Consider the following 23,086-nt stretch of genomic DNA (forward strand, 5'->3'; position numbering starts at 1 on the left):
GCCGCGGGCCTCGCGCGCTGTCCCGGGACTGGCCGGCTGCGGCTCATTCGAGCTTCTCCTGCTCCTGGGCCTCCTTTCCGCAGGGCCCACCTGGAAAACGGTGCCCTCGCCTGCCCCCAGGTCGAGTCATCTGGCCTCGGGGCGCGCGCCGCCCGTGCTCGGGCGCTGGGAGCTCCGGGGCGCTGATGAATGGGAGGCTGGCAGGTTCCCCGGAGTGGCTGCGGGGCTGGGACAGCATTCGGACCCGGGAGAGAAAGCTGGAAATGGACCCCCTAGTCTGCGCCTTGCTCGATTCCCTAGTGGCGCGCGGGGTTTGCATCCCAGCGCCTTGTGCCCGGTTTGGGGGCTGGGGTGGCGGGTGGGCCGGTGGCCTCCAGCGTTAGCCTGAAACTGGAATCCTGCGGCAGTTCACCTTCCTTAATGGAAAATGTGGCCTTATCCATCCTCCCGTCCGAGAAATTAATTTCCCCAAGAACCAGAAAGAAGTACGGCCAGCGCCGCGGTTTCTGTCTGCCAAGTCATAGTTTGAAAGAGGGGATTCAGTTTTTCTATCCCAAGTGGTACAACAAGCTCATCAATTTTGATGCATAATGATCAGTCTTGCCTCCTCCGAGTTTTGTCCTCTCCAAGCCATAGCCACGTATAACCTGAATTAATTGTGCACATCTTCTGAGTTCATCTGTTAGTACTTACCATTATTTTCTATAATTCTACAAGCAGTTATTTGTAGGATTTAATGTGTTTAAATTTGACTTACCTACAGGAGTTGAGTTCACACTGACAAAATAGTATTAACTGCTGTGCTTTTCTTTACTTCTAAGTAAGGAAAGAATTGTCCACACAGAAAGAGACAAACGTCTTGAGGTGTATCTGAGAGGCCACCTTGGATGTGCTCTGTGCCTCTGCCTCCCAGTTGCTTGTTTCTTCCTTGAAATATACGGCTGAGGTGTTTCGGGGGCTTTTTGTTTGTTTTGTGTTGTTGTTTTGGCCAGATTGGACTACTTTAGAATGGGAATTGGTTTGTAGGTATAGTCCTGAAAGACAAGCCTTTTTAAGTTGAATCATGTCTGTGTCACTGACTAGTTCTGTGACCCTGAAGATGACCTTGCCTTCCTTTGGTCTCATTTTTCCTTGTGGAAGATGAGGAGAATGATAATCTTTTCTAAGTAAAAGTTGGAGAGCCACCACTTTATTATCCTAGTAATGGTCTGTCTCTCCAAGCCAACCAGTAACCATGAAGTACATCTTGTACTTCAACCTTGAATGCTTTATTAACTATTGCGTTTTTATTGCTGGTTAATTTTTTTTTTTTTAATAAAGGAAGCTTCTTGGAGTTTGGTCATTGGCAAAATGCTTCAAGTGGTTTAAAAACTTCTTTGTGGTTACCATTATTTTCTGTTGACATTGATCCAGTGTACGGACCTGCTCCTCAATGTGATGAGGAATGAAATTTGTTCTCTGCTATTCATGAATATGTCACGTAGTTTTAAAACCATACAGAATTGGTTATTTTAGTCTTCTATGTTAAGTAGCTGCCTCTTTAAATTTCCTGGTTAATATTTATTAAGTCCATATCTCAGCAATAGTTGATTTTTATCCAAAGATAGAATAGACTGCAGTTTCTTCAAATACTATAGGCTCCAATCCAAATATAGTAAATCAAGATTTCATGGAGAGAGGCCTGGTAATTTGAACATTTAACAAGTATTTCCAGGTAGATTTTTTTATCAAGCAAATTTGGGATTCAGTGGCCCAGATACTGCATTTCAAAGTGTGTTTGTTGGGCAGGCATTATCAGCCTTACCTGGGAACTAGTTGTGACCACAGACTCTCTGGTTCCACCTAAAGCCTACTGAGTCAGCATCTGTATTTTTAACAAGACCCTAGGTGAATTGTGTGCACAATAACTTTGAGAAGTGCTGGAGAGGAGGTAGGTTATAAGTACGCAGTTGGTTCTCTATGCTGGGCTTTGTTTTGAGAACTTGTGATCCATGTTCATGTCAGCCCCATGTGACTATCTGTGATTGATCTTTATATATATATATAAAATATATAAAAGTTGGTCACAATACCTTCATTTATTTAGTTTTATTTATTTATTTATGGTGCTGAGGATTGAACCCAGGGCTTCCACGTGCTAGGCAAGTGCTCTACCGCTGAGTCACAACCCCAGCCCCTCACTGTATTTTTAATATTCACCTTGTACAGGTAAGGACCTCTAGCTTTAGGGGTATAATGGGCCACCTTGCCAGAGGAGGCATCCACACTCAGGGACATGGAACTCCACAGAGCTAACCTCTGCTACCTGGGTGTTCTTTTCCAGGCCTCCTTTTAGGCACCCAGCAGCACAGAACCTTCTTCTGAACCCAAAAGTAGTGGGCAATGAATCACTCAGCTTCATTGCCTATCTTGAATCTCCCTCCTTAGGAGTCTGAGCATGGGGGATTGCAGGCATGGTGGTGCATGTCTATAATCCCAGTGACCCTGGAGAATGAGATGGGAGGATTGCAAGTTTGAGGACAGTCTCAGAAATTTAGTGAAATCCTGTCTCAAGAATTTTTGAAAAGGGCTGGGGGATGTAGCTTAATGGTAGAGGGCCCCAGGGTTCAATCCCTAGTTCTGCAAAATTCAAATAAGAACCATGGGGGTCTACAAAATCCAGGCTAATGGTGAACTCTTGCCTCTTCCCAGGGATATGCAGTACCTATCATAAGCTCCTAAGAGTTGCCTTCCACGTAGCCCAGCAGCACCATGAAATCCAATCCTGCCATCCAAGCTGCCATTGACCTCACAGCAGGGGCTGCAGGTAATCCCAGTAAAAAAACCAATGTTCTGTTTCCTCAAGTACCTTCTCTGCAAGATCAAGTGAAATTGGTATAAAAATATTCCCTTTGTCATCCTAGAAATAATATGCTTAGCCTCAGAGTGAATTTATTAAATGGAAGTATAATATTTTTCAGAACGTGAAAGACAGTAGAGTAATATTCTTTATATTAAAACTTTGAATCAGGAAGAAAGTTAGGAATGTCCCCAATATATTGCTAGAAAACAGCTCAGAGATGAAATCACTTACCCACTGTCACACAGCTAGGATATACAAGTGACATTGGACTCTGTCTCAAGTTTGGAGTCTTCAAATCTTTTGTAGTACAAAAATAATACTATGTCATCTTTCCGGGAAATGCCATGTGCTGTTACTGGTGCTGGGAAAGGAAAGAGGGCACCCTTTAGAAACGAGACTGATATTCCACTGGTTCTTAAAGCCATGGGAGGAAAGGAGAGGTAGTAAGATTTGTTGGGGCTGGTCATATAAGGTGTGCCCATGGGCAGACTGGAACCTGCCAGGGTCCATTTGCAGGCCAGTCTTTTTTTTTTTTTTTTTAAACATATTTATTTTTTTATTTATTTTTTTAGTTATTGGCAGACACAACATCTTTGTTGGTATGTGGTGCTGAGGATCGAACCCGGGCCGCACGCATGCCAGATGAGCGTGCTACCACTTGAGCCACATCCCCAGCCCCCAGGCCAGTCTTTAGGACAATCACCTTCAAGATGCAGGCACAGCAGATAGCTCAGCCTGAGGCAAATGGTGAAATTGGGTTTACACAGTGATCATTTAGTTTTCCAGAATCCTGTGTTACCTTCGGGTTAGAAGAGCACTGGAATGCTTGTGTTTCCCAAGTGTCCCACTGATTCTCATAATGCTTACAGTTCCCCGGACTGGGGAGGCCAGAGGGGTAAGTTGCCCAATGCTCTGTTATCCACTGGGATTTCCCAGGTCAGCAGATAGGCTATGTACAGGGGCTGCCACTTCTCTCCCTGTCCTTAGTCCAACTGTAAAAAAAAAAAAAAAAACAATCCTTTTCCAGAAAGGAACTAAATATTTTTTCAGGAGCCAAAGGTCGGTCAAAGTAGGCTAATGAGTAAGTCTGAACATGGTCTCACAGACACTGATAAGGTTCCTGGGGCAAGGGCACCTCTATGAGGTTAGAGACCATAAGGTGTGTTCCAGTTGACTAGCAGGCCTGGAAGCTGGCTGAGCTCTGCCACAGTGATCTCTTTCCCACTGTGTGCTTTTGGGTCAGTCTTTCATGCTTGGGGGAGGAGAGCTGCAGTTCCCTACACCCCCGGGTACTGGCCTTTCTCCTCTTCCCCGCACCACTGGAAGACACTGAGAATGTGCAACCATCTGTGGCCTCTGATCTCAAACCATCATAAGAACACTCTGGGTACAGTTCTTGTCTTACTGACAAGAACCACATATTTTATTTTATTATTTTATCACATAAGAGATTCTTAACTTTTGGCATTTTATGTCCTTCAGTCAGTATACAGAAGATCTAAGATCCATTGTGGTAGAATTTAAAAGCTTACTTTTTTCTGTTTATATGCATTCAGGTATTTGGGTCAGTTTTTATGTAATTTATGTTTGGATCCTGGTATAGAAATCATTTGTTGATGAAAGTGTTTTGTACAAATTACAATATTAACATACATTGGGCCCTTAGATATACTGACACTAAATGGTCCTGCTGACTCTGGGTAGGCATTTCTCCCTTTGCTTAGCAACATAGGATCACCCCTCCCTGATGCAGAGCTGCCATGTTTTGCAACTTCCAAGGGCAACATACTCATTTGCAGGGGCTCTGTGGGCCAGGGACTGGGCAGAGGAGGTACCCATTAGTGACATAAGAACCTGCATTCTACTGAGAGACAGTGGGAATGCAAATGGGAAACACTAGTCTCACTTTTTTGAAGTCCCCAAAGCTTCTGAATTATTGATAAAGCTTGATGGCCCTTTAGAGATCATTGGCTCTAAGGTCACTGTTTACCTAGGAAAGAGTCCCAGAGAAGGATGGAGATTTGTTCACGGTTACGCAGATGGATGGTGTGAAGTCTGGGCCAGGACTGCGGCTTCCTGGTTCCTTGTCTAGTGTTGTCTGTTTTAGTGCCGCCTGATGGGTCAGCAGCCCTGGAGAAGGTCAGGGGTGGTGTGCGGTCTTAACCTCCCTGGCTTTCTGGTCAGATAAACTGCTGGGCTTTGGTTTTTTTCTGTCAGGATCAGAGAACCCCTAGTGATTTGTGGCCACAGCCCACCCAAGGAAGTGATTCCTTTGGAAGTGCGGAGCCAGCTATGGTCCTGGGCGATTTGGGCAGAGCATACACGTGTTGTTCTTTGCGTCTCTCCTTTTTCTTTTAAAGCTTCCCCTGCCGGACAGGTTTTCCATCCAGCTCATCTCCTCTAAAGTGCCAAGAAGTTATCATTTCCCTGTCTGCACTTGTTGTAGAAGAGATTCCAGGAATGGATCTAGAGCCTGAGGCAGCTAGGATTAGGGGGATTTGAAGAAGATAGTTAGATAATTGGGTAATTGTTGAAATGAGGCAATGTGGATCCCAAAAGTTGAATTGCCTTAAAGGGAAATCTGGATACTTTAAGAGTTAGTAGCAACATCTTTAATGTCAAGGCAGCCAGAGCCCTGACAGCTCTGTGGCAGCACACCTTATTAACCAGTGTCATTGGGGAATGAGTACTTTAGATTGTTTGCCCTCTCGAATGCCAAAATGAAAATCCTTTTTTGATAAGAATATCTTAAAAACAATATGCTTCCTTGCCTTTTACTGCTGTTTGTTGAGGGGTGTGAAGTACACCTGCCTATCTTCCCTGTGAGCTGTTCCTTCCCCTGACTGTCCCACCCTGATAGATTTGCCTTCGTGCCTTATGCTTTGCTGCCTGTGTGTCCTGCCTCACAGTCTAAATGACCTGTGGCTAAATGTTGACCACTACCCAGTAAGAATGTCTGTCCTCAAAATGGGGTGCACAGCCAGCTGTGACACCCCTGAAAAATACAGAGGCTGTTTTCACTTGTTTTTCAGGGAGAAAAGCCTGATCATATGTCTGACTTCTACACAAGTGAAGAAGTATTTGTTCCCTGTAATAATTCCTGGCTTTCTTGACTTGATAGGTCTCTGAGAACCTGCCAGGTGTGGGTCTGAGCAGCTGGTGCTGGCATTCTGAATAGTCATCACTTATGGGAGGGGGTACGCAGGACTTGGGATGTGGGGTATATTACAGGTAAAGTTAGCTCACATCCCAGGGATTCACAGGAGGGAATTAGCATTTGAATATTAGCCATCCACCCTCTCCTTGGAAAGGTCATAGATACACAGCAAATACATATTGTAACCTGTGATGTCTGCTCCCTCCAGGCTGATTGATAAAATAGGAAAACTCAGCATATGAAGAATGGAGGAACTTTGGTTAGGGCAAAGGGAAGGGTGGGGATGGGAAGAGGCAGCGGGTAGGAAAGATGGTGGAATGAGATGGACATCATTACCCTAGGTTCATGTATGAAGACACTACTTGGTGTACAACCAGAGAAATGAAAAATTATGCTCCATTTGTGTACTATGAATCAAAATGCATTCTGCTGTCATATATAACAAATTAGAACAAATAAATTAATTAATTAAAAAATATAAATAGGGGCTGGGGTTGTGGCTCAACGGTAGATTGCCCACCTAGCACATGCAGGGCCCTAGGTTCGCTCCTCAGCACCACATAAAAATGAATAAATAAAATAAAGGTGTGTGTCCAACTACAACTAAAAAATAAACATTAAAAATATATAAACAATAAAGTGCTGTGGAGTGATATCAGCCAAAAAAAAAAAAAAATAGGGAAACTCTCCAGTTAAAGTATTAACATGCTGAATTAAAGGTTTAATGTGCTGGGAGCTGAGGCAGGAAGATTTTAAGTTTGAGGCTGCCCTCAGAAACATGGCAAGGTCCTTTCTCAAAAAAAAAAGGGTGGGGGGCACTGGAGATGGAGCTCAGTGGTAGAGCTCCATTTTGGTTCAACCTCCTGCTAACCCTGTGGTGCGGGCATGGAGTAGGGGCATCTCAGAGGTCGCATCCCCTGTCCGGGACCTTACAACAATAAATAGTCCTTCTCAGTGGCCCCTCCCCATCTCTACTTTCCGCAGTTTGGGTGGAATAACTGTATAATGTCAAGATTATGAAATCACAGTTTTAAAATATTTTATGTGACCTTCTTTTTTCAGTTTTGATGAAGGTCTAGCAGCCTCATTATTTGGTTGTGACATTTCCTAATATAAACAGGGGCATCTGAGATGTGAGACCTCTCAGGACAGAAAGGGTGGTAAATGTTAATCACTGGCAGTTGCCACAACACTAACCCCAGCCCAGGTTCTGAAGATATCATAGGGAAGTTACAGTTCATTCCTTTCCTTATGTATAGGATTCTTATTGAAGCTATCAAATGCAATTTTGGCCTTGAGTATCTGATATTCTTACAATATGAAAACGGATAAGTATAGGACTTATGCTAAGCACAGGTTAACTTCAATTCGTTTATGCCAAGTAAAGGTAAATTAAGGTCTACTATCTAGCTAAATACAAATGATTAATTTGTAGAGTTAAAATTCAAGCGGTTTTCCCTGGGATGAAATATTGTGCTCTGGAGGGATTAATTAGCCAGGCTCCTTGTTTTCTTCATGTGATGCCTGGTGCCCTGTTATTTTCCCATACTCATCAGACTGTGCCGTGGGGCAGTAGGCAAAGACGAGTGATTCTCTGAATTCTGTCTCTCTCACGGCAACTGCTGTTTGTTAACCACTTGTGTAGCAAGTGCTGTGCTAAGCTGTCTCCTCCATTGTGGTTCAACCTCCTGCTAACCCTGTGGTGCGGGCATGGAGTAGGGGCATCTCAGAGGTCGCATCCCCTGTCTGGGACCTTACAACAAAGCCAGGCTCCAGCTCCTTCCCTCTGATCCCATTGCCAAGGCACCTAAACACACGCACACCTTTGCAGCCTGGGGCTGGGGTGTGGAACATACATATCTGCCCTGTGAGTAGACCCCTTCAGGGTAGGATTTGGGTGCCACATAGTAGGGACTTGCTCTGAGTTGATTACTGGACTCTGCTAGAAGGTTTGGGGAGGATAAGAAGTCAGAAGGAACAGAGGTAACGCCTGGTGTAGGACAGCCGGCCTTCATTTCCATGGGTAGCTGAGAAAACCACAGACTCGTGCTAGAGAACACTTGTGTCCTGGTTCCAGGGGGCACAGCATGTGTACTGACTGGGCAGCCCTTTGACACAATGAAGGTGAAGATGCAGACATTCCCGGACCTGTACCGAGGCCTCACAGATTGCTGCCTGAAGACCTTCTCCCAGGTGGGCTTCCGTGGCTTCTACAAGGGCACCAGCCCGGCTCTGATCGCCAACATCGCAGAGAACTCGGTGCTCTTCATGTGCTACGGCTTCTGCCAGCAGGTGGTGCGGAGAGCAGTTGGGTTGGACAGACAGGCAAAGCTGAGGTGAGTCAGGACACTGATGCCTTGTTGTTGTTGTTGTTCTTCTTCTTCTTTTTTTTTTTTTTAACAAGAACAACAACAAACAAACACAAAAACATTGTTGTATCGCCCTGGCGTCTGAGTCTCCTCAGGGGGATGCTTTTTAGATGGACAGAAGTGCCGGACTCAGACTGTACATACAGGTTGGGACCCCAGGGTTAGGTCGTGCTTCATCAGCAAAAGGCAACATGTTGCGAGAGGTTGCCTTAGCCATGTGGGTTTGAGGAGAAATGTGGAACTTCAGGGAGGGTCAAAAACACCTGAGAAAATGCAGATGAGCCCCACCTTTCTTTGGCTGAGTCTTCCCTAAACATCTGATCTTGGCTTGGGCTTGGTCGTCCTTGGGGTGTTTATTACGCAGAGATCAAACAGTTCAGGAGATACTGGGATGTTTAGCTAGCCCTCCTTTGAATGCTGATCTATTTTTAAAATGATGGTTATCAGCTTCGTGGTTGCAGAAGGCAGTCTTGGTGGTGGTGTTGGTGGGACTAGAAGCCCTATTGCAGGGGCAGTGCCCACCTGACTAAAGAAGTTCCTTGTGCACAAAAATACCTCAAGGGCTCAAATGTGCCCTTTTACAGGCAGGAGTTCTGTCATGATAGAGGGAGCTTGTGCTTTCAGGGCTAGAGACTGGATGAAATGACTCCAGGAGATGGCACAGGGCAGAGCTCTGGTCCTTTAACCCTCCAGCACAGAGGGCAGGAAGGAAAGAGGAAGTAGACGGGAGCAGGTGGCAAACCAGGAGGACTGCACCCCACAGTGGAGAACCAACAAAAATAAAACAGTGTATGTAGCTTCCTCCCCACAGAGGGAGGGGCTTCTACTTAAGGAGACCTGGGGTTCTGTTTGCCTCAGCCCCCTTAGTAAAGGATGACACAGGAGAGAATCCAGGGAATCAGTGAGTACCTGTGTGGGTGCTGGTGGCAGGACTTGGCTTCCTCTGAGCAGAGCAAGCCCTTCTGGCCACAGAGATAACGACTTCTGCCTTCTTAGGTAAGCAAAGCCATTAAGGGATCAGGCCTTAATGTCCCTTCCCTTCCTCTTCTCTCAGCCTGTGAACAGTGAAGACTGGGAGGAGCATCATGCTTTTCTGATGGAGAAGCTTGGATACCTTAGAGCTGCATTTCCATGCATTTTCTAGAAGCTCAAGTCAGTGTCCCTGAGAAAGGGTTGGGAGACGCTTCTTTGTGTCTCTTGCGTGGAGAAGCACTCTGAGCACATGGATTTCATGCAGTATGGTAGCATTTAGTTGGTTGAAGTCACCTAGAAGTTTTTCCTCAAGCCTCGTCTTCTGAGCCTCTCTCGGCCCAGTTTCGGCCCAGTCTTCTTTCTGGTAGATCACAGTTGGGGTTGTGGAATGTTTTATAGGGGTCACATCTAGAGAGAGGATTTATCAAAGAGTGGTGAAAAGGAAAGAACTGCTAGTGAGAGCCCGTTGTGAATTTTTGCAATCACATTGTCAATATTTGTCTTTTCTCGGTTTGAACATGACCTGGAGTGGTGTTCTTCTTTGACCTTTGGCTGGATGGGGTCTTACACAGCAAGAGTATTCAGGTCATGTTTTTTGTTGAAGAGATGACAGCTGATTCTTACAAAACCCCATCCTGTGCCTGTTGCCCTTTCGATTCCATTTTATACATTTATAGTACACTTAGAACCTGCAGCCCATGTGCTTCATTTTGTGCCCTGGTAGATGAGAGTGTTTATTAGAAAGCCAAAGTCCACTGCAAATCTGATCGGGCCTTGTCCTTGTACTAAATAAGGTGGTTGGTGTTGGCTCAGATGTCTCAGCCATCTCCACACCTGAGGTTAAACCAACTTCCACTTTTATTGACTGCCACCTTTGTTCCAGCAAACTTGGCAAACTCTAGTTAATGATCCTGGACGATTGCCTGTCAGCACGTTGACAGAAAGTCCCTGCGTGAGGCCAATTATGGATCTGTAGGCTGGTTAAAAGATGGCAGAATCCATTTTAAGCTTTGTTTTTCAACAAATGAACTAAGGAGTGACGTGAGGGAGAAGTGAACTGAACAGCCTGGGTCAGTTTGTATACACCAGAAGATTGCGTGTAGGACATTTGTGTACCTGGATGGCTCTGCTGTGTTCATGGTCTTGGTGTAATTCTCCAAGATCAAAAGGAACCAGTACTGCAGTACTGCAAGCAGTGTCTTCCTCCTGAAAGAAAGCAAGCCCACACCAAGCCAGATTTTGAGACCTGGATACCTCCACTTGCATCTGCCAGTGGCATAGAGGCTAGACCACCCACTAGGGACAAGTCTAGAGGGGCCTCAGTTTTATATTAATGTTTAATTCTGATGGAACAGTAGGATCATTGAATGTGGTAGGTCCCCTTGGAGATATTTTTACCCTCTGTGAGGGTGGTTGGTCTTAGCTATCCAGTGACCCCAGGAGGCCAGTATTTACTGGGGAGTTAGGGAACCAACCAGTTTTTTCCTGCCTGGTCAAAGACTGTACCACAAATACCGGCAGTGCTCCTACAAAACACTGTATTGGGGCTACAAGGGGGCTTCTTTTCTGACCCCTGTGAATTTCTGAGAATAGTGCTCAGACTTTCCCCTTATTCTTGAACTCTTCCTGGAGTCTAGTTTTAAGATCCTACTGGTAACTTAGGGACCTAGTGGTCCTAAGCCCATATGAAAGGAAGTAAATTCTGTTTGTGTTTACTGCTTTCTCGTCTAGTTTGTTGTTTTCACCTAAAACCATTGAGTGTGCAGACTTCACCCACCTCTGAGGCCCATTGTCCCCTCCTCTTGGCCTGTGTTGCTGAGGTTGTGTTTATTCCATTTTCAGTTCCTATAACAGAATACCTGAGAACAAGTAATGGATAAAGAAAAGAAGTTTAGCTCACAGTTCTGGAAGTTCAAGAGCATGGGGCTGGCATCTGCTTGGTTCTGATGGGGTTTTCTAGCTATATCACAGCACGGCAGATCACATCATGGTGGGAGTATGTGTAAGAGGGAGAGATTTCATGGTGTTACAGTAGGATAGAGAAATTCCCAAGTGAGGCTTATTTTGTTGATAACAATAGTTTGTTCTTGTGGAAACTAACTGGAGTCCTGTAAGAACTACATTGATCCCTTCCAAGGGTGGCAGTGCCCCTAAGAACCTAACTGCCTTCTACTAGCCCCACCTCTTATAGGTTTCACCACCTCATTAGGGAGCAAGATTCTAGCACATGAACCCATGGGGACACATTCAGACCAAAGCAGGAGGCTGGCAGCTGACTAGGAAATCTTTTTGAAATGCAGGGACTTTTCATTATAAATTTGTACTGGGTTTTCATCTGTGGTAGTTCACTACATGACCAATTGTTCCAGGATGGATTATAAGCATGAAGGGAAGACCTTAGAACTTAATCTTTTTAAGGCTTTCTGGCAAATGTACTATAGTTGTGCATGTTTTGAGTGGGGGACCTATGGGTCATTTTTCCTCCTCTCCTTCAGGTGTTTTTGCTTTATTTTGTATGTCACCCTGTGCCTTAGCGTGGTCTACTATAACAAAATGCCATAGTCTGAGTTGCCTAAATAACAAACATTTCCCCTAGTTCTAGAGACTGCAAGGTCCAAGATCAAGGTCCCAGCAAATTCAGTGTCTGGTGAGGGCTCACTTCCTGCTTCATAGTACTTTCACACTGTGTTCTGACATGGCAGAGATAGCAAGCTCTCTGGTCCCTTCTTCTTCTTCTTCTTCTTCTTTTTTTTTTTTTGGTACTAGGAGTTGAACCCAGGGGTGCTTAACTGCTGAGCCACATCTTCAGCCCTTTTTTAATTTAGACACAGGGTCTCGCTAAGTTGCTTAGGGCCCCGCTAAATTGCTGAGGCTGACTTGGAACTTGCCATCCTCCTGCCTCAGCCTCCTGAGCCACTGGGATTACAGGTGTGTGACACTGCGCTAGGCTCTGGTCCCTTCTTGTTAGGGCACTAATGCCATGATGAGGGCCTCACTCTGATGACCTCTCTAATTGCCTCTTAAGGACCCTCTTCAAATATCATCACATTGAGGTGTAGGGCTTCAACACAAGTATTCAGCCCATATTCAGTACCTAATGAAAACAGCATGGATGTGGCAGTCAGGCAGACCTGGGTGTGATTCCTGCCACTTTGTAGCTGTGTGACTTTGGACACATTATGGATCATTTCTAAGTACCATTTCCCTAGATAGGAATTAGGGTATTGCTGTCACCTCACAGGACATGGGATCCCTTGCTGCAACAGCATGTGCCGATCCCACTTTAATCCCCATGTTCCCGTTCCTTGAGGTGGAAGCTGAAGGAATGAGTAAGCTGACAGAGGTGGCTTCTGTGCTGTGTGCTTTCAGTGATCTGCAGAACGCAGCTGCTGGGTCCTTCGCCTCTGCCTTTGCCGCACTGGTGCTTTGCCCCACGGAGCTCGTGAAATGCCGGCTACAGACCATGTATGAAATGGAGACGTCAGGAAAGATAGCCAGGAGCCAGAAGTAAGTACTGTTTGGACACAAACGATAGATCTCTGTTGCCTTGATATAGTAAGTGTTTTTTTTTTTTTTCATTTTATATTGTATTAAAATTTAGTAGATACGGAAACAGATTTATCTACTCCAAAATATTATTTCTAGAACACTTTCCCCTACCAGTCAAGGATTATTTTCTGTAAGGATTTTCTGTGATGGTTGTACTGACTCTGAACCCCATAGGACATCTTAGGCAGATATTTAATACCCCAGAAATGGAGAAGCCTGGAAGTTATTCCCCTTTGTCCTCTTGGGTGTGTATAAGGAATGACCCTCAACCATATTGGGTTTTTTCAAATGCATCTGAGAGCTGATCCCTCCTAAGTGTGATTTGGATTCTGAGATGGATATTCAGTGCCCATTCCCAGGTTTCATGCGTTGTTCAGGTTGATCACACCAGAACCTAGTGGTGACTTCTTTGCTCTCTTCCTGCCCTCCCCTGTCCTTCATATATATAGCTACAAAGGGTCCAAGTTTTGAAAACATTCACAAAACCCTCTGTAAGCACAGAACTCTTCTGTGATCAAATCGTGCTCCAACTCATCTTACAAGATTCTCACTACCCTGTGAGAATGTATATGTCATTCAAGATAACTTACTTGAATTGAAAAGCAATTTATTATCCTTATTAATCACAAAACTTGGCTATTGCATCCTAACATCTGGCTGACCAAAGTTCTGGTTGAAGATGTTGAAGTGGTGAATTCCAAGCCTGTGAATTTGCTGGGAAAACTGGTAGACAAATCAGCCATTTTTAGTTAGCAGTTTCCTCTCAGCAAGAATGGGGTTTGTAATAGTGCCCTGTTTTCTGCATCCTTGAGATTCATTTCATCCAACCTGAATCTATTATTTATTGCCAAGAAGTTCCAAAGTATAAGCCTTGAAAATTTTTTCTTGAACTAGAACATATGCATAGTATTGTAAATACATAAATCATAAGTGTTCAATGCTATACACAGTCACAAAATGAATGGGCCTTTGTAACCAGTCCCTGGATTAAGAAATAGAACACAAATAGCACCCAGAAAGTGGTCCTCATATGCCTTAGAAGTAGTTTTAGGTAATTTAAAGATAGCTACGGTTATAACTAAAGGATTTAAGACTGGTAGACACCTTGCAAGAAAAGAATATTTGAGATGTAGCAGGTGCTAAACAAAGCAAGTATAGTAACTTGGGGTAGGGCATGGTTTGGATGCAAGTGGTGTTGTGTGTTGGATTAATGTGTCACATTCTCATGGAATGGGAGCAGCACTGCAGGAAGGGCCTGGCTTATGGGGAATGCCCGACAGAGCCTTCTGAAGCTCTGAGGGAAGATCATCACCCTGAGAACTTCAGAGTGATGTGTCCTTGGGGTTTGATCCTTGAGCTCCTCAAGCCAAGTCCCTTGCTCTCTAGAAAAAGGAAGGAGAAGATTCTCTAAGTCACACAGAGTATGACTTTTTCCCGAGGATAAAACCTGCTATGGTGCAACCCATCATGAAGAGGAGTCTGTGGACCAGAAGTGTCCTGGCCTCTCCAGGAGTAGGACTCTGGTCTGCTTAAAAGGAGTTCCCTATACCTCTGCTGCTCTCAAGAATCAATTCTGGATGCTTTTTGCATCACAGGGGCTATAGCTCAGCTCTTAGAATTTCTTTCATCTTGCCTTCAAGTAACCATTTACTCCTTGGCATTAAAACAAAACAATGTGTAAATGCTTGAACAAATTCTCCTAAAAAATAGCATAAATATTGAAGAGATATGGATCAAAGGAGGTAAGGGACTGATCAAAGACAATACCATTTTATTCTTGTTGAGTTTGGAGGACTCCTAATTATAATTTAGGTTTCACTTATTTACTTCTGAAAATATAGGTAGTAGCTTTCTTATATATATATTTTTGATAATGTGACTTCTAAAAATTTTGGCATTCATTTTAATAAATTATGCTTAACCATAACAACTTAATGAACCTGATAATAACAGTCTGCTTCTCTGAGATGCTTCTGAGATTCTTTATTCCATAGGAGGATACCTTTTATTTTCAGAATTCTTGATTCTACTTTACAAAATCAGCTGCTTCCTTCCTTGTTCTTGATTAGTTCTGTTAATTGGGTATGAATGTCCTTGTTCTCCCATCCTTCCTGCTGGCAGTAACTGTCACTCACTGTTCCCTCCCAGTACAGTTTGGTCTGTTGTGAAGACTATACTTAGAAAGGATGGCCCTTTGGGCTTCTACCATGGACTCTCAAGCACTTTACTTCGAGAAGTACCGGGCTATTTCTTCTTCTTCGGTGGCTATGAACTGAGCCGGTCGTTTTTTGCATCAGGGAGATCAAAAGATGAATTAGGTAAACGTGTTTGCATTAACAGCATTTGGGTACGTGGAGGCTGCTCCCTGGTGGTGTGGTTTCCGGGGATTATCTGCTCAATGCACCTCCATTTGGGGAACCCATCTGGCACTAGAAGTTTCTGGGTGCTGAAAAGTAACATGGCAGCAGATGATAGCCCATGCCCTTTCCCCAGGTTTGGTAATTTCCTCAAGACAGGGGCTGAAGCAGAAGCAGCACATCTCAAACTGCTTTACTGGAATAACATTCATTAATTTTTCTGGATCCATTTTAGGGGGTGAAGAAATGCGGAGGTTATTTTTCCCATGGGGAAATCACTTATTTTCACTGGTTTCTGGAAGTATCATATGGCTGTTCTTGAGATCAAATACCATTTGCTGTTTTTCTTCTCTAGGCCCTGTGCCTTTGATGTTAAGTGGTGGAATTGGTGGAATTTGCCTGTGGCTTGCTGTATACCCAGTGGATTGTATAAAATCCAGAATTCAAGTTCTTTCCATGTCTGGAAAACAAGCAGGATTTATCGGAACCTTTCTAGGTGTTGTGAAAAATGAAGGTGAGCCTGGTGTGGTGGCACATGCATGTGATCCCAGTGACTGGAGAGGCTCAGGCAGGAAGGTTGCAAGCTCAAGGCCAGTCCCAGCAATTTAGTGAGACTCTGTATCAAATTGGGGATGTAGCTCAGTAGTTAAGTGCCCCCCTGGGTTCAGTCCCTAGTATCAAAAAAAAAAAAACACAGAAAGGTGAGTCAACTAGTTTCAGAAACAGAGTAGGTGTGTATATAGAGTGATCACTCGCTTCAATACTGTCTTGCTGAGGTTTGATCAGATGTTTAATTGCTGTCTTCTCCTTGCCTCTTATCCTTTTTCTAGCACTGTATATTAATCCACATTTGTAGCTTTCTGTTTCCAGACTCCTTTCTTTAGCTTATTTTCATTATTCTCAAGAATGTTCACAATTCTTTTTCCTAATCCCTTGGGCAGGTACCTGTCAGGATTCTTTGTCTAAATAGCTTGGAGGGAATTTTTAAGATGTGGACTTTGTCCAAGGGGGCGAATGCTCTGAAGTTAGCACCACCTGCTTTATATAATACAGATATTACAGAAGATAATCTCTAACACGACCACTAAGGGCTTGAAAAGAATGTCCAGCATCCTTAATGCTAAGACTTCTGGAATCAGAAATGGACTGAGCAACTTCTGAAGGTGATTTACTATCAATTTTTAGAGTTATGTAGGAGAATAAAGATTAATAATGCTTGTATAAAGCCAGCTTTATGCAACCTATTTGTAAAGACCTGTTTTTCTAGTATCCACTGTACATCTTCAAACTTGGGTTATGAACTTCTGTTTTGATTTTTAAAAGGGAAAGAGTAGTAACACAGACAAATTTAATTCATATCCCAAATAGAGTACAGACATCTTGTATATTACTCATACTTACCTTCCTGAAAATTTGCATGACACTTTATAATAATTTTACAAAGTACACATGCTTCCTTTATGTAATTCAGTCTTCATAAACATGCTGGGCAGTGCTAATACTAGAAATAGGTCTCTTATCTCAGTGTTGGTGCTCTAGATGCCATCTTTGGCCCCAGAGTTGCTTCTGTCTGCCCATCTTAGGATCAGCTCTGCCCTCTGTCTTCTAGGCATTAATCAGGTATTGAATTGGTTTATGTTACCTCAGCAATAGTCAGCTTTGCAAGAGACTTGATCCTTATCTAGTTTCTGTTAGTCTATATAGGAAAACCTGGATGTAAGTCCTCCTACTACTTGTGGGGTTTTAATGCTATTGTTTGGATTTGTGAGTTCAAGTGTGCCTATTCTATGCAGCTGTATGGAGTATTCCCAAGGGGGAATTGTCACAATCTTTGATTGCCCTTTTGTCTTCTAGGAATAACAGCCTTATATTCTGGACTGAAACCTACTATGATTCGTGCATTCCCTGCCAACGGGGCACTATTTTTGGCCTATGAATACAGCAGGAAGTTGATGATGAGCCAGCTGGAAACATATTGAAGTGTCCTGGTGGGCCTGGATCTAGGCACAGGTGTTTGAGGACTCCTGTTCATCTCAGGGTTTCACGGAGTATGAGAACAACGTGGAATTATTTTGAATTCTTGGGAATTTTGTTTTTGTGTTCCCTTCTTCTACCCTACGTCTTAAACTTTATGGAAAGATGTATATCTTACATCATATATTTTCTCCCCAATTGTGTTGTTCTTACCCTTGATAGAATATGCAGGGTGGCAGATGGCCCAATGAACCTAATTTGAAAGGCTGAATATAGTTTTATTAGGGCATTATTACTTCATGAATCCGTATACGTGCATTTTGGATAGTTATATATTAAGAGAAATTGGTTTCATGTTTAATTTAAAATATCAGAAAACCCAGAGGTGACAATTTTTCACTGAATGGTTATAAATGATTGCTTAAACCATTCTAGTTGTAGGGTCTCTAAAGTCTGCTGAACCTGTGTACTGAGGTTCAAGTTTTCACATAGTACCTGAAAACTAAAATATCCATCTTGATTTTTAATAGACTATACCTGCATACTGGTGTGGTTTCCACATTCTTACTCAAGCTTCAGAGTAGGTATCTTGGATTTTCCCAAGAAGCTTTACTCTTAAAATAGTGCCATTCATTTTCTAGGTGGGCTCATATTCCACACTTGACTGTGTTGCTGGGTGTATCCCTAGAAGATCAGGCCTTTGGGAAGCAGTAGTGGCCTTCACCAACTTTCCTTTTTCTCCTTTCCCAAAGAGCTTTCCCTGTGCTGGGCTGTAGATGAAGGAAAGGGCCCGGAGATGGGCTCTGCTGGGCTGTGCTGTTTGATGATGGCTGACAGCAGCTCTTAATTCTGTCTCTGGGTCCTGGCCTGGGTAGAATTATGGGTGTTCTATTGGCCCAGATTCAGGGCTGTTGATCCACTTTGTACCACGTTGTCCTCTCTGCCCCACCAGTCAGAAAGCCTTCTAGGGAACAGAGAGTGCCAAAGTCAAAAGAAGCCTTTGCTCCCTGTTTGGTGATCAAGTTAATGTGTTCATGGGCGAAGCCCTGTTCTCTCAGAACTGGAAAGAGCTTAGTGCTTAGATTTCACAGTGAATGATGGCAGGACTGACCCGTCCTGAAGTTTACCTCAGAATCCACAACTGCTTGCCATGCTTTTTCAGTGTTTGAGCCTTTTGTATTTGGGGCTGGCGGTTTAAATTTTAATGAGTATAGATGGGGTGTGAATTTACAAAGAAGTGTAACATAAGAAAAGCAATTTTATCAAACTAGGTGGTATTGTAATATAGGGTCCAACCAGAACAAAGCCCACAGTTCATCTGCTCTCCATAGATTTGGAATGGGCAGCTGTGATCTAACAGGGTCATTCTTGTCACCACTAAAGTCAGCCTTATCATTCTGTGCTACTCCAAGACCAGCAGGGCCACTCTCAGTAAGAAGGGTTCTTAGCCTATAGAGCAAAAGTCAGGCAGGCTGACAATTTTAACGAGTCTTACCTGGTGTGTCTGTCCTTGTGGGCAGAATGTAAATGCTGGGCAACACCTCCTGTTTCCTTCAGCTTTCTGCTCTCAGCCAAGCCTGTGGCAACTCTTAGCCATGGTGTCAGGAGAACAGGGTCAGGGAATCAAGGTGCTACCAAATGGGCAGGGTGGAGAGCCAGGGACATTTGGGGTGTGGATGCTTGTCATGCCTGATGTGCTACAGAGCTAGAGCTGGTCCTCCATTGGCTTTTTCTTTATGAAAAAAACCATTTTTTTCTACTTTTCTCTCTATACTAAATGCTCAGTAGCTGCTGAATGGCACTTCGTCTGAACAGGCATGAACTGAAGCAAACAGAACATGGGACTGGCTTCTAATCAGAGTACTGCTTTACAGTCCACAGCCTCCTTCCTCAGTGCCCAGGAGCTAGTCCATGTTAGCTCATTTGGCAGTAGATCTTCTCATGGGTTGTCCATTCAAGTTTAACTAAACATCTTCCATAGAAATAGTGTGCAGCAAGTGGAAGTGAGGAATGGAAATCTAAGTCTGGAGAATTTATTTTTCTTTCTATTTGTTTAATTTGTGATTCAATATTTGGGTACAGTGTGTACCATTTCAGATCTGTACTCCAGACAAAAATATAATAACTTGAAACACTGTGTTAAAGAAATTTGAGTGTTCTGTCATTAAATTATTTACCTAATGTGAGTTGATGATGTTTCATTTAAGTACTTTATGTCTATGCTGAGAATCAACAGTTAGGATTGTTAAGGAGTTATGTATAGTAATGTTACATATAGTAATATTTCCAGGTGATGGTTTTATTGTAGTAGGCATTTTTCGTCTGCAGGATTTTAGATGCAAAGTAATTTTACTGTAGGATAGTTGACAAAAACATATGGAGCCTGTACCCGCTGCAGTTAATGGCCCTCTAGAATTCACTCTCCCTTTTGCAGCCTTCATTTTTTTTTAATTGGTTGTTCAAAACATTACAAAACTCTTGACATATCATTTTTCATACATTTGATTCAAATGGGTTATGAACTCCCATTTTTACCCCAAATACAGATTGCAGAATCACATCAATTACACATCCACATTTTTACATAATGCCATATTAGTAACTGTTGTATTCTGCTACCTTTCCTGTCCTCTACTATCCCCCCTCCCCTCCCCTCCCATCTTCGCTCTCTACCCCATCTTCGCTCTCTACCCCATCTGTTGTAATCTAATTCTTTCTCTTGTTTTTTTTCCCCTTCCCCCTCAAATTTTCTTATATGTAATTTTGTATATCAATGAGGGTCTCCTTCCATTTCCATGCAATTTCCCTTTTCTCTCCCTTTCCCTCCCACCTCATGTCTCTGTTTAAAGTTGATCTTTTCCTCCTGCTCTTCCTCCCTGCTCTGTTCTTAGTTGCTCTCATTATATCAAAGAAGACATTTGGNTGCTTCTGTAACTCAAATTACAGGGAATGATGTCAGCAATAACATGCAAGGAACTTGAAAACATGCTTTGTGGTCTTTTCCTTCACAAGAAGCCATATTAGGGGGAGAAATGGAAAAGGTCTATAGTTGGACTACAGCATTGGCTATTGGAAACCTTGTTTTAGGACACTTAGGGGAGAAACAGGGCAGCCAGGCCACCCAGCAGCTTTGCAGCCTTTTGGCTTGTCCAAGTTGCACTCTTTTGTGCTTGCTATAGAGTTCAGAGCTTTATTCCCATCCGTGTCACTTTGGCATTCACAGCCCTTCCTTTTCTGTGTGTGTGTTGGAGTGGGGGGGGGGGGTACTGGGGATTGAACTCTGGGGCACTTGACCACTGAGCCATATCCCCAGCCCTATTTTGTATTTTATTTAGAAACAGGGTCTCACTGAGTTGCTTAGAGACTTGCCATTGCTGCGGCTGGCTTTGAACTTGCGATCTCCTGCCTCAGCTTCCTGAGCCACTGGGATTATAGGCGTGTGCCACTGCGCCCAGTTTCATAGCCCTTCTTGTTATATTTCCATGAAAAAAAGAAAAAAAAAACACTATCATAGATTCCACACTTCTGAGTTGCTGCCCCAGGTAATCCAACTGGTTCGTGTGCTTATTACAACAAAGTTGTTTAGTTGGAGTGGACTGCTCCAAACCCCAACTCTTCTATTTTCACAAACTTTTTTACTGTGTGCTTTCTGTAGAGTCTTTCAAGAATGAGTTATATAGCCATGCCCTGCATAATGACATGTCAGTGAGGGACCACATATTCATTGGTGGTCCCATAAGACATTGCTTAGTGACACTGTGGGGGTTGGCTTAGTTTATGCAAGCACACTATAATGTTGCACAGTGCTGGAATTGCCAAATGATGGTGTCCTTAGAACATTCCTTGTTAAGCCATGCATGATTCTACTGTGTTTTAGCAGAGACACTGGCTTTATTAATTGCTACCTTTTATTTCCTGATGAATTCAACTTGGTCTAGATTGTTGAGAACCTTGCCAATAAAAAAAAAAAATTCAAATAGGGTAATTTCGATAAAGTCAAAATAGGACTATTTCAAAGATAATCATAGCCTCAGGATACAGTGCAAAGGAAGGTGCTTAGTGTAAAATAACAGCCTCAAAGAGAGAATGATCCCTGTGGACACAGGTCTAACCAGTGTGTGTAGCTAAAAGGTGATTTTCCTTCACAGAGTTCCCCCAGCTTTGGTGAAGTTGGTTGTGAGCAGAGGTGGTAGGTTTTAAAATAAATCTAGATTACTCAATATTTCTTTTGACTTCGCTTATGATGTTACTCAAAGCAGAAGTTACTGAGGGTTTTTTATCCTTTGTGTTTACCAAGGCCCTCTCACTCTCCGTGTGTGTGTGTGTGTGTGTGTGTGTGTGTGTGTGTGTGTGTGTAATTAAAGGGAGCCTGTCCCATAAGCTACCTGTGCAGGGCTTGGAACAAGGAAGAGAATTGTGTTTGAGGTGAGGGGCTGGTGCTTGAAACATCTCTCTCAGTTCAAAACTCTGTTGTCAACTTTTTTTTATGTTTATAGATAGATTGTGAATCAAGTAGAGGCACAAAATAGGAATAGTTTTCTAATAAATATGAAATCGTAAATATAAAATCAGAGAACAAATAATTGTCCAAAAATGTATAAGTATGTGGATACTGGTGGGATCAATTTTAAAGAGCTCAGTTATTCTGATGTGAAGGGTCTGTTATTTCAAAGTTCCTCAAAATGATACCTAATGTTCCTGTGTACTGTGTCCTGAATTCATCTAAGTACAAGATAGAAACTTGCAAGTATATTCCTTCAAAAAAGAAATCACCATTGACATTTTACCTGTATTTAATAGATTTCTTAGTAACGTGTATATACATATCTGTATATATACACATACACATACCAGCAAGGACATAGGTTTAGAAGAAAAAATACACAAAAAAATGTGTTAGAGATTGGAAAGAAGATGATTCAGTCTGAGAAGGGGAACTGTATTTAATCAGATACCAGATATAGCATTAATTTTGGGTTGTTTCATCAAAATACACTTCTACTGCAAAATCTGGACGGTAAATTTTCCATGTTTTTGGTTTATGGGGATTGTCCAATTGATTTCTTGTTAGAGTAAGCCTAAGGATAGAATAAAAATCATTACATTTTATTTTAGGGCTAACAGAAAAGCCATGCAGTTAGTAGGGTACTTTTGTTGGCACTTTAGAAAAGACTTGCCATGTTTAGAACCTCTGCCCTTTTTTGTGTATGTTGGTTGGCTCCTTCCACCTCCCTGTTAAGGGACCAAATACCTTAATCTTCAGTAACAATATGTTACTGATTCTTTTAACATTGTCTCTCATGGAATTAATGACATCTAAGTTTAATAAAATATCTAAATTTCTGTAAGTGACATAAATCAGGCAGATACTAGATATGTAACAAAATCCAGTAATAAAATAGTGTCTCTTAAATGATGAAGTTGGTGTTTTTGGCTAAAGAATAGTTTTACAGCTATTTTTTTTTAAAAAAAAACTTTACCAGGCAGTATATAAAAACAAATGTGATAGCTCTCTGTAGAAACTTATAATAAAGTGAGAATAAAAGTGATTTAATGTGTTCTTTAATAATATAAATATGGCAGTTTGAAAACTGTATCCTTTAGCAAGAACCACTTTTGAGGAACAACGGGAAATGAGATTAAAATCAACTCTCTCTATTGGAGGGACTTTACTCATGTTAGGAGTCAAAGTTCATTGTTGGCATATACCCAGGAAAAATATTTGTAAAAATATTCCTTCACAGGGGCTGGGGTTGTATCTCAGTGGTAGAGCGCTCACCTAGCATGTGAGAGGCCCTGGGTTCGGTCCTCAGCACCACATAAAAATAAATAAATAAAATAAAAGCATTGTAAGCATTGTGTCCAA

General features: G+C 42.8%; 2 protein-coding genes across 5 annotated transcripts in view; one reads left to right on the top strand and one right to left on the bottom strand.

Annotated features, from left to right (window-relative positions):
- Positions 1-22: 22 nt before the first annotated feature.
- On the top strand, positions 23-19,406 carry Slc25a15 (solute carrier family 25 member 15). Of its 4 annotated transcripts, none has more exons than XM_048800876.1 (7): positions 23-120; positions 2,692-2,806; positions 8,077-8,335; positions 12,710-12,847; positions 15,038-15,207; positions 15,602-15,760; positions 17,101-19,406. In XM_048800876.1, exons 2-7 carry the CDS (start codon positions 2,752-2,754, stop codon positions 17,223-17,225), a joined length of 906 nt encoding a protein of 301 aa, XP_048656833.1. In that variant the 5' UTR covers positions 23-120; positions 2,692-2,751; the 3' UTR covers positions 17,226-19,406. The 4 variants fall into 4 exon arrangements, 3 of the variants coding, with proteins under 3 accessions (XP_048656833.1, XP_015339726.1, XP_048656832.1); XM_015484240.2 differs by lacking the exon at positions 23-120 and adding an exon at positions 344-681; XR_001503373.2 differs by lacking the exon at positions 23-120 and adding an exon at positions 16,188-16,409 and having other exon boundaries at positions 2,153-2,806.
- Positions 19,407-22,186: 2,780 nt separating this feature from the next.
- Positions 22,187-23,086, bottom strand: part of LOC107141006 (phosphatidylinositol 3,4,5-trisphosphate 3-phosphatase TPTE2-like) — a 44,631-nt gene continuing 43,731 nt past the window's right edge. Inside the window, exon 16 of the mRNA XM_048801005.1 lies at positions 22,187-22,298. Coding sequence (XP_048656962.1) covers positions 22,187-22,298 — 112 coding nt within the window. The remainder of the gene's footprint in view (positions 22,299-23,086) is intronic.

Source organism: Marmota marmota, unplaced genomic scaffold (assembly GCF_001458135.2).
Source record: "Marmota marmota marmota unplaced genomic scaffold, marMar, whole genome shotgun sequence".
Taxonomy (NCBI): domain Eukaryota; kingdom Metazoa; phylum Chordata; class Mammalia; order Rodentia; family Sciuridae; genus Marmota; species Marmota marmota.